General features: G+C 36.1%; 4 protein-coding genes and 2 pseudogenes across 6 annotated transcripts; 3 read left to right on the top strand and 3 right to left on the bottom strand.

Moving 5' to 3' along the window:
* Nucleotides 1-317: 317 nt before the first annotated feature.
* Nucleotides 318-2282, bottom strand: LOC105163970 (aspartic proteinase CDR1 pseudogene; annotated as a pseudogene).
* Nucleotides 2283-2441: 159 nt separating this feature from the next.
* LOC105163832 (large ribosomal subunit protein eL15) lies at nt 2442-4966 on the bottom strand. Its single transcript, XM_011082323.3, has 4 exons — nt 4828-4966; nt 4548-4714; nt 3310-3507; nt 2442-2899 (listed from the first exon to the last, which is right to left on the bottom strand). The coding sequence occupies exons 1-4, from the start codon at nt 4829-4831 to the stop codon at nt 2654-2656; spliced, it is 615 nt and encodes a 204-aa protein (XP_011080625.1). The 5' UTR covers nt 4832-4966; the 3' UTR covers nt 2442-2653.
* A 955-nt stretch (nt 4967-5921) lies between these two features.
* On the top strand, nt 5922-7203 carry LOC148787913 (uncharacterized). Its single transcript, XM_088881438.1, has 3 exons — nt 5922-6192; nt 6675-6760; nt 6874-7203. The coding sequence occupies exons 1-3, from the start codon at nt 5922-5924 to the stop codon at nt 7201-7203; spliced, it is 687 nt and encodes a 228-aa protein (XP_088737564.1).
* Nucleotides 7204-8202: 999 nt separating this feature from the next.
* On the top strand, nt 8203-9582 carry LOC105163971 (aspartic proteinase CDR1 pseudogene; annotated as a pseudogene).
* A 2057-nt stretch (nt 9583-11639) lies between these two features.
* LOC105163834 (pentatricopeptide repeat-containing protein At2g13420, mitochondrial) lies at nt 11640-16795 on the top strand. Of its 3 annotated transcripts, none has more exons than XR_847952.3 (3): nt 11640-13917; nt 14123-14170; nt 14837-16795. XR_847952.3 is itself a non-coding variant. In XM_011082325.3 (2 exons), exon 1 carries the CDS (start codon nt 12254-12256, stop codon nt 13874-13876), a length of 1623 nt encoding a protein of 540 aa, XP_011080627.1. In that variant the 5' UTR covers nt 11640-12253; the 3' UTR covers nt 13877-13917; nt 14532-14704. The 3 variants fall into 3 exon arrangements, 1 of the variants encoding a protein (XP_011080627.1); XR_847953.3 differs by lacking the exon at nt 14837-16795 and adding an exon at nt 14532-14704; XM_011082325.3 differs by lacking the exons at nt 14123-14170; nt 14837-16795 and adding an exon at nt 14532-14704.
* Nucleotides 15009-16394, bottom strand: NDHN (NADH dehydrogenase-like complex N). Its single transcript, XM_011082324.3, has 4 exons — nt 16014-16394; nt 15765-15881; nt 15591-15676; nt 15009-15478 (listed from the first exon to the last, which is right to left on the bottom strand). The coding sequence occupies exons 1-4, from the start codon at nt 16392-16394 to the stop codon at nt 15412-15414; spliced, it is 651 nt and encodes a 216-aa protein (XP_011080626.1). The 3' UTR covers nt 15009-15411.
* Nucleotides 16796-16993: the final 198 nt, after the last annotated feature.

Below are 16993 nucleotides of genomic sequence, written 5' to 3'. Positions count from 1 at the left end.
CAAAAAAATTGCAACCAAAATTCCCAAAATAAACATTAAAAAAAAAAGAAAAATTTCATCCTCAGAGCCTCTACAGGTGTACATTAAGGGGGAAAAAAAAAGAAAGAAAGAAGCCAATCAGACAGAAAAATCAGACATAACAAATATTTTCATTAATCACACAAAACAAACTTGGATACATTGTCAAGTTGGTCCATAGACCAGCCAATCATTGAGAAGCATATATAAAACGAATATTACATGATCATGAACTAAATGAGAAATCAACCATTAAACAGCATTAGGAGAGACAAAACCTAATAAAGATGAGAAATTCTTCATTGGGTCTTGCTGCAATCAGTTGGCAAGAAGTCCACCTTCTGATTTTCAAGATCATATCCAATCAGAAAATTCATCTGATGTAAGTTACCAAAAATGGCCAGATCTTGTGAGGGCATAAAAGTCAGACATACCACCCCCTTCTCTACCTCTATAAAAATGCTTTCTTGTGTCAATTCAACATCCGCTCCTGTGAAATGTGCTATTATAGGTGGGGCATTGAATTCTCCATTGCTAGGTAACTCATAACACAACCCAAACAATCCTTGAGGATCAGACACACGACTACCACTAATCGATTTCTCCAATGCGGATTCCAATCCTTCATAAAGGGAACTAGGAAGGAACGTCAATGTTGTTCCAGAGTCGATGATTATGTTGCCTTCTTCGACTGATGCCTTGGAATTGGAGTTGGGAATGTAATTGTATGCCAAAGCCTCATTCCCAACACTAACACCCTCTAATGTGAGATAATAGAACGTATCGGGGGATTTCTGTACTAGAGGGGTAGACGAGACGTTAGGCCCCGTCACGATAGCATTAAGTCCAAAACTAATCTTGCTAGAAGATTTCGAATCCATGGTCGTGAGGCAGTATGAGAATTTTCCACCGATGGTCGTCTCTAGTTGTCTCACTATTGAGACGGCGCCACCACCAAGGCCAACGATCCCGGAGCCCGTCTCGTTGAAAGTCCCGTCGTTGTTATGCCCGCAACCAAACACAATCTTAGGGAATACCACACTTTCTTTGGAAGTGGAAGAATCAAAAGTGAACGTTTCCACAGCTAAGTCACCATTGCTGTAGGAACTGTCCCCATAACTAACTTGGTAGAGACAACTATTTGATTTATCGCAGGATGAACTATCTGGTCCGAGTGATTGGCATTGTTGGGATGTGCATGAGACAGTTCTATAAGTTGTGGTTTTTGTGGGGTTGAAAAGTGGGGCATTTTGCTTGTAGCATTGTGTGCAAGGCACACACTGCGTCCACGTCAAATCGCTGCGTCCACGTCAAATTGAATTATGAATATATTTAAGTCTAATTAAATAATTAGTTTAAATTATTCAACTCTAATTAGTAGTTGTTATCTAAAATAACAATACAGTCATTTGTAGTTAAAAAAAGATTTAAAATTTAAAAGTCATAGCTCAAAACCCCACTTTGCGGGGTGGGGTGGGGTGGGGTGGGGGGGAGGGGGGTCTATAGTCTGGTCAGACCTGTCCTAAACTCGTCCCACTACCATCACTAGTTAAAATGATATTGAAAAGTTTGGATTCATTTTTTAAATATTTTGTTGTGTTTTGTAAGATAGAAAGAGAAAAATAAAAAAATAAATATATATGTGTAGATTTATTTTTCGAGATAATTTAAAATAAGTGTTGTACTGTTCATTGTTATATTATGTCTCTTTTATATATATATATAAGTGTTATATGTTTAATGTTATGTTTTGAGAGACAAATGTCACTATTTATTGTCAAATTATATCTTTCTATACTATATATAAAGTGATAGCACCCATTTGTTATCTTATTTAATTTTGATATGTCAATTTTTATTTTTTTTAATATTTACTTTTTTTTCTTTTTTCAACTTTCTATTTTTCACAATCTTTTTTAACTTCTCTTTTCTCAACTTCCACATCTCTTTTTCTTCTCTCATTTTTTGTACTTTTTAATATTCATTAATTTAATTAATATATTTTTAAAATAATAATATTTTTTTTTAAATTTAAATCATTGTGCACACACATAAGTGTGCCACATTTAATCGTATTTATATAAAAATTCAAGATAAAATACCACACAAATAAAGTGTAAAAAAAAAAAACAGACAAACATTAAGTGTATTTTAACCAATTTCAGAACAAAACCAAACACAATAATGATTCTGCATACATCCGATAGCCTGTTCCCAAAACTACCAAGTGCAAGCAAAACATACTTTTCCCTATCTACAGCCATATCATAAAAGACAATAGTCTAGTTAATTATTTTTTAAACTGCACATTTTTAAAGAATGGGTGAAGAAAGTAAATCGCACTTTCCTAAAAAGTTAATGAAACAACTGACAATTCAGGCAAAGAGCAAAAAAGTAACTCAACGAACAACAGCAAATCCGAATGTCAAAAGACTCGAAAAGAGTTCGCACATCAATCACAAAATTCAATTTTCATCAACACTGTAACAGAGTAACAAGCACATGATGCACCTGAACTCAGCAAATGTAGTAAGTCCAAAAAAACACTAAGCTTCTTGTAAAGAGGCCGAAAACTCCTAGGAGACGGACATAAGATCTAAGTTTATGATAAGAACACCAAAAAACTTCAAGTAGATCAGCGATAGCGACGAAGGGACAGTGTCTGGTTCCTCTTCCAGGTGGCCCGTCTCGAAGGACGTGCTTTGTGGTGCAAGTGGCCCTTTCCTCGGAGACCCCTGTACTTCTTTCCAGCTGAGGTAAGTCCTCGGAGCTCCCTGTGTTTGTGGACCGGATTGCAAATCCAGTTGATCCTTGGGTCATTACGGATAGTAGTATGGGCAGGATCAATCAATATTACTTCGAAGTACTTGTAAGTTGAATCCTGCAATGTAGACGCACAGTTGCGGTTTTCCAGAGATAAGTATGACACGAATATGGTCAAGTTAATAGTTAAACAGAGATTAATAACTCCTTTTGCATCCTTCCAGCAAATTCCCTGATTGTCTGTAAATCTACTAATTCAGGAGAATCATCAAGCACAAACTCAATTTCCCAAAAAAACCACATGGGTCTTTTTTCTTATTACATAGGTAATTGAAGAGTTTTAACCAACCAGTTAATCATTAAAAAACATATATTCAAGTTGTCTATCAGTTATTGAAGCCTATTTCCTGCATCCATTACATTTTCAGGATCCCAGAACCCTCATTTAATCCATTTGAAACAAGAATTGGCCATAATAAAATGAAACAGAGATATAACTTGACAATGTGAAGACATCTGAATGCTAACCTCATTAATCCAGTAAGAATTCAGGACTCTAAGGCCACCAAGTTTCCTGCCCGCACGTTCCTCTGCAACTGACCGTTTGCTGCGCTGGAATTTCAGCTGAGTAACACCCTGGTTAGTGGGCTTACCATACACAATACCTTTGGGAACTGGCCTCTTCCTTCCACCACGTCGAACACGAACTCGGTAGATCACATAGCCCTGAAAGGTAGAATTGAATCACTAATCATGAAAAAACAGAACACAAATAGCGACAAAAAGAGAGAAAGGAAAAGTAATAAAAAAAGATAGATGAATATGGAATCAAAATTAAACTTGTATCTTGATAAACAGAAAAAGCAGATATGACACTATAGATTACAGATCTGCCGCAGTCTTACACAAAAGTACATATATTCAGACAAACTCTGGAAAACAAGAAACGGATGCAGACAAATGCAACTAGTGGTACTTTAAGAAAAAACATTTCGAAAATTTCTATTAGTTAAGAATTTATTATTTCTACCATAAATGTTTGGTATATATAAACACACTCATATCACTAACTATTGCATCACACATGCAAAATCACTCATGAAAAGTTATCTGGATAATTTTAGGAGATAGGTAAATCGCAAGTGTTTTCTATTCCTTCAACACTTACTAACGCATGTTCATGAATTGCAAACTTTTGGCAATTAATCGACATCAATTTTGTCTCAGGGTTGAACTTCTTTATTTTTCCACTGGAAAAATATATACCTTTTTAAAAAAACTGGCTAAATGTTTTTTGAAGAGAGTAGTAGAGAAAGAATGTTCCAACAAATATATAATATTGTATTCAACGTGTAGGGCATCATCCATTGTGTCTAGCCGAATATATGGCAAAAGCGAGCTACTTAGTCTTCATTGCGACTCAATATTGTGCACTTGCAATATGATTGATTGCATGTTTAAACCCAAAACCAAGTTTAATAAATAGAAGTTCAACCGAAAATAAGTGCGAACAAACTTAATTGTCTAGATTAAACCACGCGCTAAACCACTTAGATTGAACCCAGTCTATTATCAAATGAACCCACTTTCTCAACTACAACAATAAAGCCGTTCCGAATCATACATCGAAAACAATAACATTTTCTACAGATATCTACAAATTACTCATTCTTTACCTCTAAAGATTGTTAAATTAACACAGTCATCATGAACAAACGAGTCAAAAAACAGAATAATCAGAACTTTCAGAAATGTAGTAAATATACCTGCTTGGCCTTGTAGCCGAGGCGTCGGGCCTTGTCGGGGCGGGTGGAGTGGGTTACACGTACAACAGCGGGAAGCTGACGGTACTCCCAGCAGCGAACCCGAAGCAAGAACCGCATTACATCGGACTGTTTCTTCTTCCATAGCTCCGACACGTATGTGTAGGCACCTGCGTGGGCGAATACCCCACCAAATCAAACAACGATTCAAAATCTACATAGAATATGTATGCTGAAGCACTAATGGGGATGAGGGTTTGGCGGAAAGAGAAGAAAAGTTTACCCATTGTTGTCGCCGCAGCTGCAATAAGCTTAGGACTGACAGATGAAGAAGCTTATAAGGGTGACGGCTAGGGTTTTTTAATTGGGATTAGGGTTCGATTCGCTCTCAGTTACCACCTCTTTAATTTAAAAAAAGGAAAAGGAAAAATCGTGCTAGCGCTAAATACTAATATGTGTTGTAGCACGTTTACATATTTTATCCTAGTTCAAAAAATAAAAAAAATTTAAATATTTTATCTTTTCACTTTTGCCCTTAATATTTAATATTTATACCATATTATTAAGATTGAGGAGTGTAGAGTAACTATATTAACTTGCATTATATGTATGAAATAAATTGTTTTTGAATAAAAAATAAAAGGGATAATTATGTTGTCACTCTTAAAGTTTAGTGTAATTAAGCATAATATTTTTAATTGAATTATTATTATTTTATTTCATATCAAATAAATATTTTATGATAAAATCACCCTTCCTACAATAAGTTAATGATAAGTAAATTGAGGGTTATCATTTATTTTTTTTATTGATATCAACAAATTCAATATTTTTTTACTAATTGAGGGATCTATTTGTTATATAAAGCAAACTTTAGGAGTATTTCAAATCACATGAGGTCTATGTGCAATTATACCAAAAATCTCAAGGGAGGAGTGTGCAATTATCCCAAAATAAAATAACAACATGTTTTTGTAAATACATTATCGAATTCATGATGCTTACCACATTTATTTGTTTAATTATCCCAATTGGCCTTCATCCCCAGCAGGTTGATTACCAATAACATGCTTATAGCTTATGAACTATCATTATCCAGCTCATAAATATTGGGATACACTTAGGTCATGTGTCCTTGAAGCTAGATATCAGTAAAGTCTACAACCGCGTGAAATGGATCTTTCTTGAACGAGTGTTGCTTACACAAGGTTTCCTAAACATTTGGTTGACTTGATTATGACATGTGTTTCTAGTATGTCATATTCATTTATGCTGAGTGGAGTTTCATTTGGTTTTTTGAAGTCGGAGAGGGGAATCCGTCAAGGAAACCCCCTCTCCCCTTATCTCTTTCCGTGTTAAGCTAAAACATTTAGTTGTATGGTGCAACAAGAGGAACATGATGGACACATTACGGGCTTCTCTGTTAGCCCAGATGGCCCACGAGTATCCCATCTGTTATTTGCGGATGATAATTTGATTTTTTGTCGAGCCACGAGGGAGGAGTTCATGTGTGTACATGAGCTGTTGAGGAGGTTTGAGGTGGGATTGGGGTTGAAGATTAATCTTCAAAAGTCGGCCATGGTCTTCAATAAGAATATGCTAGAATTTGGAATGTCAGGAGCTCGGCTGGATATTGAGGGTGGCGATCGTACCTAAACATGAAAAATACCTAGGGCTTCCATCTATAGTCGGTAAATGTAAGCAGGATGTCTTCAATGGAATCAAGGATATAATATATATAGCAGAAGCTCCAGAGTGTGGAAGTACCAAACAGAAAACATAATTGATTGAGAGAGAAAAATGGAAACAGCCATGAATTCTTCTCTATTCACCAGAATGTAGTTACAGATATGAAAACAGAGGAAGAAGACGACTGTTTTAAATAACAGAGCCTCCAAAAATCTAACTAATCCACAACAACCATTTCAGATGATGTGGACCAATACAAAGGCGAATAAATGGCTGGAGGATGACTGTACAATGCCCAACTAACTAAGCAAAAAACGCAATATAGAAACACGTTTGTTGCAAGCTCAAGACAACGTCATCCTTGATCAAGAAGGTCTGAAGCAACTCCAGCACCTTCAGCAACTGCAGTCTGCAAATGAGCATCCACATCCATAATCACAGCAGTCATTGAAGAAGAAGATATTCCAACACAGAGCTGGAAGTCGAAGAAATTGTCTCAAGCTGTCCGAAGTGTGGTTATCAAGTTGGTAATCCAAGCAATCCCTTCCTATGTCATGAGCTATTTTAAGATCCCACATACGTTGTTGAATGAGATTGAGAGTATGACAGCTAATTCTTTCTGGCATCGGGATAGTGAAAGAAAGATTCATTAGGTGGCTTGGAAAACCTTGTGCAAGGGGAAGCATTTATGGGGCTCGACTTTAGGAGCGTAAAGGAATTTGATATGGCTATGTTGTGCAAGCAGGCGTGGAGGCTTGTGGTGGACACTAATAGCCTATTGTACCATGTGCTTCATGATAAGTATTTTCCAGCCCCTTCATTCTCACTTGTGGAAGGGAAAGGTCAAACCTCTTTCACTTGGTGGTCTCTGTTGTGGGTGAAACCATTGTTACAGGCAGGGCTCAGGTGGAGAATCGAGGATGAAAGCAGGATTCGTATTATGCACGACCCATGGATGCCACACCCGTAAGCATTCAAGCCATTCCTATCACCACATTAATAAAAAATAAAATACTAAAATTAAATGAGATACCAAAAGAGTGTTGTCGCTTTATATATACTTTGTATCTCTTATATAGAATTGGATATGTACAAGAATTATTTAAAAATTTACATATAATACTATAGGGGTTGATATTTTCAAGTTGTGCGCTAATTGGTTTTCGCCATCACCTTAAGTGACCAGGACTAAAATTACAATTTTCCAAACCAAATCTCTATCAGTCCTATAACTTATAGGAGTTGATATTTTCAAGTCGTGCGCCAATTAATTTTTGCTATCACCTTAAATGACCAGGACTAAAATCGCAAAGTTTGCAAACCAAATCTCCATTTTACAGCCTCCAATTATGAATAGAGGCGCCAGACATGCAATAATTATAATAACAATAATAAAAAGTTATATTGACAAAATCTACAGGGATTTGATTCATATATATCTTTAAAATTTTAATTAATTAATTAATCAACAAATTACCATAAATGGGATCCCAGGTAATTAATTTCCTCAAGCAATCCCACATAATTAATTTCATCCATGTCCAGATTAAAATGTGCATATATATTCGTATGTATATTCATTGAATCAGGTTTTGATATATACAGTATTGCATGATTCTATATATATATATATATATTGTATGTGTGTGTGTCTGTGTGAAAGCTAACGTATGACTTTAACACAATTGCTTGTGAAATTGCTAACGAAATCACAGATTAATTACCAACTGTATGTACTGAATCAAATACATTTGTAAAGATTAATGTCAAATTGAAAGGTTTTCATGTATTTAATATGTACGTCAACATTTCTTCACTCCCTATGGAAACACATATATATGTATTTACGTAATTGAATCCAAAACGACTAATCCATTTTGTCTATAAATTAAGGTATGTACCAACCCCTGCAATTTACAACATCTACGTACCTACAGAATTCTAAATCAAAGCATATTGCTTAATTATTACAATGGCTTTCTACTACGAACCCCTGTCTCTCATTCTTGCAACCCTCCTCCTCCTCCTCTCTAATTCCTTCACTACCATTTCCCTGATTTCTTTGAGTCAAGCAATCAATAATGGTGGCGTAACCCTTGATTTAATCCACCGCGACTCCCCTCTTTCGCCTTCCTACGACCCCTCCACCACCCGTTTTGAGCGTTTGAGGACTTCGTTTCATCGCTCCATTTCACGCCAATCTTCTCTTAAGTCAACTTCTTTTAAGTCAGCCTCAAAGTCACCAGACTCATTCGAGGCTACCCTAACTCCCATTGGTGGGGAATACCTAATGAAAATCAATATCGGGACCCCACCAATTGAAATACTAGCAATTGTTGATACGGGCAGCGATTTGACGTGGACGCAGTGTGTGCCTTGCACACAATGCTACAAGCAAAATGCCCCACTTTTCAACCCCACAAAAACCACAACTTATAGAACTGTCTCATGCACATCCCAACAATGCCAATCACTCGGACCAGATAGTTCATCCTGCGATAAATCAAATAGTTGTCTCTACCAAGTTAGTTATGGGGACAGTTCCTACAGCAATGGTGACTTAGCTGTGGAAACGTTCACTTTTGATTCTTCCACTTCCAAAGAAAGTGTGGTATTCCCTAAGATTGTGTTTGGTTGCGGGCATAACAACGGCGGGACTTTCAACGAGACGGGCTCTGGGATCGTTGGCCTTGGTGGTGGCGCCGTTTCAATAGTGAGACAACTAGAGACGACCATCGGTGGAAAATTCTCATACTGTCTCACGACCCTGGATTCGAAATCTTCTAGCAAGATTAGTTTTGGACCTAATGCTATCGTGACGGGGCCTAACCTCTCGTCTACCCCTCTAGTACAGAAATCCCCCGATACGTTCTATTATCTCACATTAGAGGGTGTTAGTGTTGGGAATGAGGCTTTGGCATACAATTACATTCCCAACTCCAATTCCAAGGCATCGGTCGAAGAAGGCAACATAATCATCGACTCTGGAACAACATTGACGTTCCTTCCTAGTTCTCTTTATGAAGGATTGGAATCCACATTGGAGAAATCGATTACTGGTAGGCGTGTGTCTGATCCTCAAGGGTTGTTTGGGTTGTGTTATGAGCTACCTAGCAATGGAGAATTCAATGCCCCATCTATAATAGCACATTTCACAGGAGCTGATGTGAAGTTAACACAAGAAAGCACCTTTATAGAGGTAGAGAAAGGGGTGGTATGTCTGACTTTTGTGCCCTCACAAGATCTGGCCATTTTTGGTAACTTACATCAGATGAATTTTCTAATTGGATATGATCTTGAGAATCAGAAGGTGGACTTCTTGCCAACTGATTGCAGCAAGACCCATTGAAGGATTTCTGATCTTTATTAGGTTCTGCTGTCCTAGTAATTATATTTTCTTTTTAACGGTTGATTTTCTCTTTTGGTTCATGATCATGTATATTTCTTTTATATATGCTTCTCTATGATTGGCTGGTCTGCTGACCAACTTCAGAATGCATCCAAATTTGTTTTATGTCTGATTAATGAAAATATTTGTTATGTCTGAACTATCTGTCTGATTGGCTACTTTCTTTCTTTTTATTTTTTCTTCTGAAATGATCTACACATGCAGAGGCTGTGAATTTTAGTTGCAACTATTTTTCAGTTTTTGTGAATTTCTAGCTAATTTGTGAAATTTTGATGCAATATTCTTAGGTCTGATTGGAATTTTCTGTGTCTTGCATTTTTCTTAATTTTGTGAAATTAGGAAATATAGGATTGAGACCTTTAAGAAAAAAAAGAATGGAATCATAGCTAGATCACTTTCTAGGAAATAATTTTTTAATTTTAAGAAGTTACATAAACTTTTTAACGTTTCTTAAATGTATTATATTTAGTATAATATACTATGAAATATATAATAAAATAATTTATTATAGTATACTACTATAAACTCCTGTAAAACAACTATTATAGTCCATGTACTGTATTATACTAAATTAGACAATTATGCCGAATGTTATGTCTCGTTAAATGTTAAAACTGCATTAGACGTAAATAATATTTTATAGTATATTATACAATTATGTCTCGTTAAATGTTAAAACTGCATTAGACGTAAATAATATTTTATAGTATATTATACAAAGCTAGTAATGTACAAATCTATTTATGTATATATATATATATATATAGCAGAATAGGTTGACTGAATTGATTTAATTTTGATCAAATCTGTTTTTCGGGTGTTTTTGAATTGTTTTATTATTAAAAGAAATTAATTGATTAGAAAATCTTATTTATTTTAAATTAATAATTTGTATTTATATTTATCTACATAATCATCTACACAATATTTTAATTATCAAGAAAAAGTCTTATTGCTTAGAAATATTATTTATTTTAAAAATATTAATATTTTATTTTGTATTTATTTTAAATTTTATCTCCAATACTATTACTAATTTAATTTATATTTATCTTAAATAATTACCTGATGATCATGATCTCTAGAAACATTATCTATTCTAAATATATTATACATTTATTTTATAATTGAAAATCTTATTCACAATTATAAACAAATCATTTAATTATCATAAAAAAAGTTATTGGTAAAAAACATCATCTATTTTAAATATAATTAACCGCCTTGCCATGAATTTGGGCAACGTGGACAACCTCTGCCGCGCATAGGTTGGGCGTCATCACCCATACAACCGTCGCCTTATAATATATATATATATATATATATATATAATGTATGTACATAATTATATATAAAATATAAAATATATATTTAAAATAATTTAAAATTTGAACTATTCATTCTTACTTAATGAAGATCAATAGTTATAATTATAAGGGCACAACGGTCAACTCCTTGAAAAATTTAACCCAGTTAATTCAAATTAACGGAAGGGGAAAGTATGCATTATTTTAAAATTATGCCTGTAAAATTAACACAAGGAATTTTTAGCTAAGAAATTAAAACATAGGGTAATGTAATTTCCCTTTTAAACAACACATGAGATTTTTTTATTTATAGATATAACATAGGGGATTTCGTGCTATTTTGTTAAAATACATGGGGTGTTATGTAATTTATCCAAATATATATATATATATATATATTAAATAGTATATATTATTGTAATTCTTCATATATAATAATAAAATCATTTACAAAATAATTTTCTTTATGTTTTAAGTAATAATTAAATATTTAATAAATAATTTTATTAACATTAGTAACAGGTAAAAGAATTTTTTGGACATTCTTGATAAATTTAAATAGATTATTCAATAATAAATTATTTAAAATTAATTTCAATAAATTTATTTTAAAAGTATCTTAAAAAAATTTAAATTAAATTTTAATGAAATATTAATACACACAAAATAAAAACTATATACATATTAAGATGTAAAAGAAAAAAGAAAAAAACATCAAATTCAAGAACAAAGTTTGAGTTCAGCACCATCTTCTCCTCAAGCTTGTTGTGTCCAAAAATGGTTAATCTCTCTTGAGAAGACGCAGTTGTAAGCCCCTTTGTGGTGAAGAAACGCGGCGGCGAGGTGGCGAAGTAACGCAATCGCGACTTCGGCGAGGGACCTCGATCTGGCCGTAGAGTTGCTGAAAGGTCTGTTGGGCTCGTCGGAGGATGGGCAGACGAATGGTGGTGGTCCGGCGACGTGAAGCGTTCAGACGGCGGCGAATCGATGCTGGAACCGAGGCGGCGGAGCAACTTACGGTACGCTGAAAACGTCGATGAAAATGCAATTCAATCGGAGTGGAATGTTTTCCTTGATGCGGGGAATCGATAGGTGTACATCTCGGCCGGTGGGTCGTCGGAGTGGTGACGGTGGCGGCCAAAACGGGTTGTGAGAGGTGGTGGTTCTCAGTGCAAGGAAATTGCTGAAAATGAGGGGGCCTGTGGGCTTTTATGCCCTATTTTGGTAGGCTTTTTGGGACAAAGTCTGCAAAAATAAAGATAAAAATTTGATACTGTGCGAACGGCAACCGCTTGAGGCCTCAAATGGCGGCGCTAACTCATTCCCTCCGCCCCCGTTTCGCATTCGCGAAGATGACTCTTCAGCTCAAACTCTTCCACTCATTTTCCGACTCCGAACATGATGAACCATCTGGGCCACCCTGTGGTTCCGTGGAAAAACCATCTCTCCCGCCTTTCCAGCACTCGCCGGAGGCGGACTCTCTATCCCAAGTCCTAATCCGGCACCACAATCCGTTCCACCATATGGAATCTTCCCTCCAACTATACGGTATTTCCCTCTCCCCGCCTTTAGTCCACCAGACACTCCACCGCTTGAAGCACCATTCCAAGATTGCTCTCGCTTTCTTTGAATATACTCGGTCCCATCACCACTCCGTTTCTGCTCCTCTTTTCGATACCGGAGCATACAATATTATCATTGATATCTTGTGCAAAGTTCGCCAATTTGATGCCGCGTGGCAGCTGATTTTGCAAATGGATAACCAGAATAGTGATTCGAAACCAGATTTCACGACTTTCTTTATATTGATCAGAAGGCTGGTTTCCGCAGGGTTGACGAGAACTGCAATTCGCGCGTTTTACGACATGGGTATTTTTCTTGGTAATCGGATTTTTGAGTCAAGGTTTAGTTTTTGTTTCTGTTATCTTTTGGATACGCTTTGCAAGTATGGGTTTGTGAAGGTTGCTGTCGAAGTGTTTAACAAGGAGAAATATAGAGTGGAAACGGACGCAAAGTTGTATACTGTTTTGATCTATGGGTGGTGTAAAGTTGGAAGAATTGAGATGGGAAAGCGGTTTCTGCTGGAGATGTTGGAGAGGAAAATTGAACCGAACGTAGTCACTTATAATGTCTTGTTGAATGGGATTTGCAGGCGTGCCAGTTTGCACCCTGAGGGAAGGTTCGAGAGGGTGATTAGGGAAGCAGAGAAGGTGTTTGATGAAATGCGAGACAGAGGGTTGGAGCCTGATGTCACGAGTTATTCAATTTTGCTTCATGTGTACAGCAGGGCACATAAGCCCCAGTTGTGTTTAGACAAGTTGGGGATGATGAAAGAGAAGGGGATTTGTCCGAGTGTTGCAACATATACTTCTCTTGTAAAATGTCTTTGTTCTTGTGGGAGGATGGGGGATGCTGAGGAGATGTTGAATGAGATGGTGCATTCTGGGGTTAGTCCCACAGCAGAGACGTACAATTGCTTTTTTAAGGAGTACAGAGGTAGGAATGATGTCGATGGCTCAATGAAGTTGTACCGGAGGATGAAGGAGGATGACTCTTTACTTTCACCTAACATGCACACTTATAATATATTGTTGGGAATGTTCCTGAAATTAGGGAAAATGGGTCTTGCATGGGAGATTTGGGATGATATGAATGCAAGTGGGATTGGACCAGATTTGGATGCTTATACGATGTTGGTTCACGGATTGTGCGAGAGAAGGAAATGGAGCCAAGCTTGTGAGTTTTTCATGGAGATGATTGAGAAAGGGTTTCTTCCACAAAAGGTTACTTTTGAGACACTCTACCGAGGCTTGATTCAAGCTGATATGTTGAGGACCTGGAGAAGATTGAAGAAGAAACTTGAGGAAGAATCAATTACTTTTGGTTCAGAATTTAAAGAGTATCATCTCAAGCCATATAAGAGATGACCTTTGTTCTATGTTTTGGTTGCAAGATTATGCCTTTTCAGGTACTAATTTAAAATACTTGCTTGACATATCTCATGAAAAAGTTATACAGAGTGAAGAGTTATATAAAGTGAAGGTGCTGAAAGTAAGTTATGAGTTTTAACATTTAGTTGTTAGATTCAAACAAGATTTGAAGAAAATATATAAGAATGTGTGAGTAACATTATGTTTTGGCTTTCTAACGAATAGCTGTGGCATCCTTTACAGAATGCAGAAGAAACTTTCAAAAGAAATCTTGAACGAACGGATAGCCAGGTTATTAAGTTTCATCCTCTTGACACTGGCATTTTGCATGTCTATATACTTAGAAGTAGACTTATTCTACTTGTTATAAAATTGAGACATCGATCGATAAATGCTTAGTGTTACTTGCTAGCTGAGTCTCCTTGTACAAGTATACTTCAAAGAGTTTTTGACTGATCATGTTACTTGCTAGCTGAGTCTCTCATGCAATCAATCAGTTTGTGTATATGTATGCCATATGAATTTTTCTTTCTAAACTACTACTTAATTACATCAAAAGTATTTGAATAATTTTGGATTCTTATTTTTTTTCTTTTTATTATGCAAGATTTACTTTAATTTTTAAATCATTTATTGTGATAATTTTTTTCAGCTGACAAGAAGATGGCCTTTCGGAAGAACACAAAAATATGCACTAATGCAAGTTAAAAACACCATAGTTTACATTTAACTTTTTATGTTTATTAATTTATTAATTTAGAAGCACCGTAGTTTGTATTTTAATTTTTCATGTTCATTTATTTATTAATATTTGTTTAGGCTTCATTTCGGGCAGTTTTCGTTATTACTTAGATGATATATTGAAACATGCTTTTGTAATACTTTCCTTTCTTTGTATATATGCAATTATTCCTTTATAATAATTTTCGCCATTTCTATGCCTGACATTGGTAGCAGCTAAATGTCCCTTGTATAGCTCTTCTGTAAATAAATGATTCACCAAAGTTATGTGGCTTTTGGAGCAACTTGTTGATTATCACGGGGTGGGTCTGTCATTGAATTCGTACATAAATTGTGCTGCGGAGAGCTACCCAGTAACATTGGTATTACACTCTCAAACTCAAAAAGGTGTCTTCTGATGTCTGCATGCAACACTTTACTCTTCTTATAAAACAGATAATAGTCTCAATAATTCAGATTGCTAACCGTGAAACATTTTTGGCCAAATAATAGAGATGTTGCATAGTTCTCTTCCAAATCCAGATGAAATCTTCACAGTCAATTCTATGGTGGATCGCAAAAGAGCAACAAGATAACCGAGTGTATTTCTGTTCTGTTGCAATGTAATCGTGTGATGCCTGCCAATGTACAATGTGTAGCCTGTAGTTTGATGTTTGGTGCTCATGTTGCATCCATCCCTCACTGCAGGAGACTACTGATCATGAAATGTAAAGAACCTACATTCAATTGTTTCCTCGAATTTCTGATACATAGACTGAAGTACTTCTGTACATCTTTCAGTGATTTGGAAACTATTGTTGTCCCGCTGCTGCTGGTAGTCCTGCAATTTCTTTCAGTGGTGTCCAGATAAACTTTCTCCTGCGTGCGAAAGTGAAACAACGGTCGTTTAGGAAAAGCTCTGATTGTAAATTTAGAGCTGCCCGCCCAGGGGTGGCGTGTGTCTTTGTTGGGAAAGGTTGGGGCACATTACCAGTTTCCACATTCTGCAATGACCCTGACTCGCGGCCTCAGTGAGGGAAGTATGGCAAGAAACTGCAGTTCTGCTTTTGACAAAACCTGAACATAGGAACAGTACAAAAAATCATAAAACCTTTACAATATTGGACGTCATATTCCCATACATGCACAGGATATGACAGCAAACCTTAGCTTCAATAATCCAAACCACCAGCCCTTTGGCATCCGGAGGCAGCAAAGAGAGCCTGTAATCAACTTCTGGAGGAAAATACCACCTCGCTATTGGTTGCTTCCCAACATGAGCCTGAAATATTCTACTACTATCTCATATCTCTTTCTCATATATATATATATATATATATATATATATATAGATGCATCTCAACAACATTCTCGATAAACATACATGTATCAACGAAAAGACAAACCTACTCACCGGGCAAACGGGGTGGAACTTGGTGAGGGTGGTCTCAGGGTCGCCTAATCCCCTAGCCGATAGGTCCAAGAAATGATAACCTTGGTAGCGGAGACGGTTGAGATACCGGCCCTCATATCCACCCTCGTGCGGGGAGTAAATAGCCAGGGCCTTATGCTCCTCGACGTCGGACAACCACTGGCCTAAATCAAACTTTACGAGGTCTCCCCCAATGAAATCTTCCAAACTCACACTACATCTTGTTATAGACTTCTTGTATGTTCTTGCTGCTGTTGATGATGCATTCTTTCTAGTTATTCCCGCACTTGTAATGCAGTGGAGTTGAAGCCGTTTCTGGCTGATTGAAGGGAGAAGTGCTGAGCAGGCTGCTGCAGCTGCCATTTCTGTCCAAGAGTTTTATCTGGAAAAGTAAAGGAGAAAATATGCCATAAACATAAAGATGGAAATTAAAGCAAGCAAGAAAAAGGGAGAGAACCATATTGAAGATGCTGTTGTTCTATATTATATGGTTGGAAAAGAAGATAAGAAAAACTGAGTCATGTTTGGCCAATTGTTAGTATGTGAACTATTGTACAACTTTATGAGGGGAATTTTGTCTTGGACAAATGCTGTGGTCCAAACATGTAGTCCATGGGCCATTGTTTACTTCATTCGTGTGTTTGAATGATCTTGTATTAATTCCAAATATATATGTTTGGATCCATTTCGATTTTCGAATTCGTGTTTGATGAATTTTAAATTTATTTAATATAAAATAATATGAAATTTTGTCCCTGAGTTCAGTTCAAATCCTTCCATCCAGAAGTAGTCGGAAATTATAAATCTTTTATATATTCTTGTATTTTTAAGCTCTTAAGATCATATATATAGATCAGGAACGAAATTTACAAGAGAGACATATGAATTTGAATTTTTTCAGTCAACAAATACCAACTCAAATTATTTATTATATGGTTTAATTATTTTATTTTATTTTATTG

The sequence above is a fragment of the Sesamum indicum genome, linkage group LG6, assembly GCF_026168435.1.
Source record: "Sesamum indicum cultivar Baizhima isolate 11 linkage group LG6, ASM2616843v1, whole genome shotgun sequence".
Classification (NCBI taxonomy): Eukaryota; Viridiplantae; Streptophyta; class Magnoliopsida; order Lamiales; family Pedaliaceae; genus Sesamum; species Sesamum indicum.
This window is presented reverse-complemented; position numbering and strand designations above follow the sequence as displayed.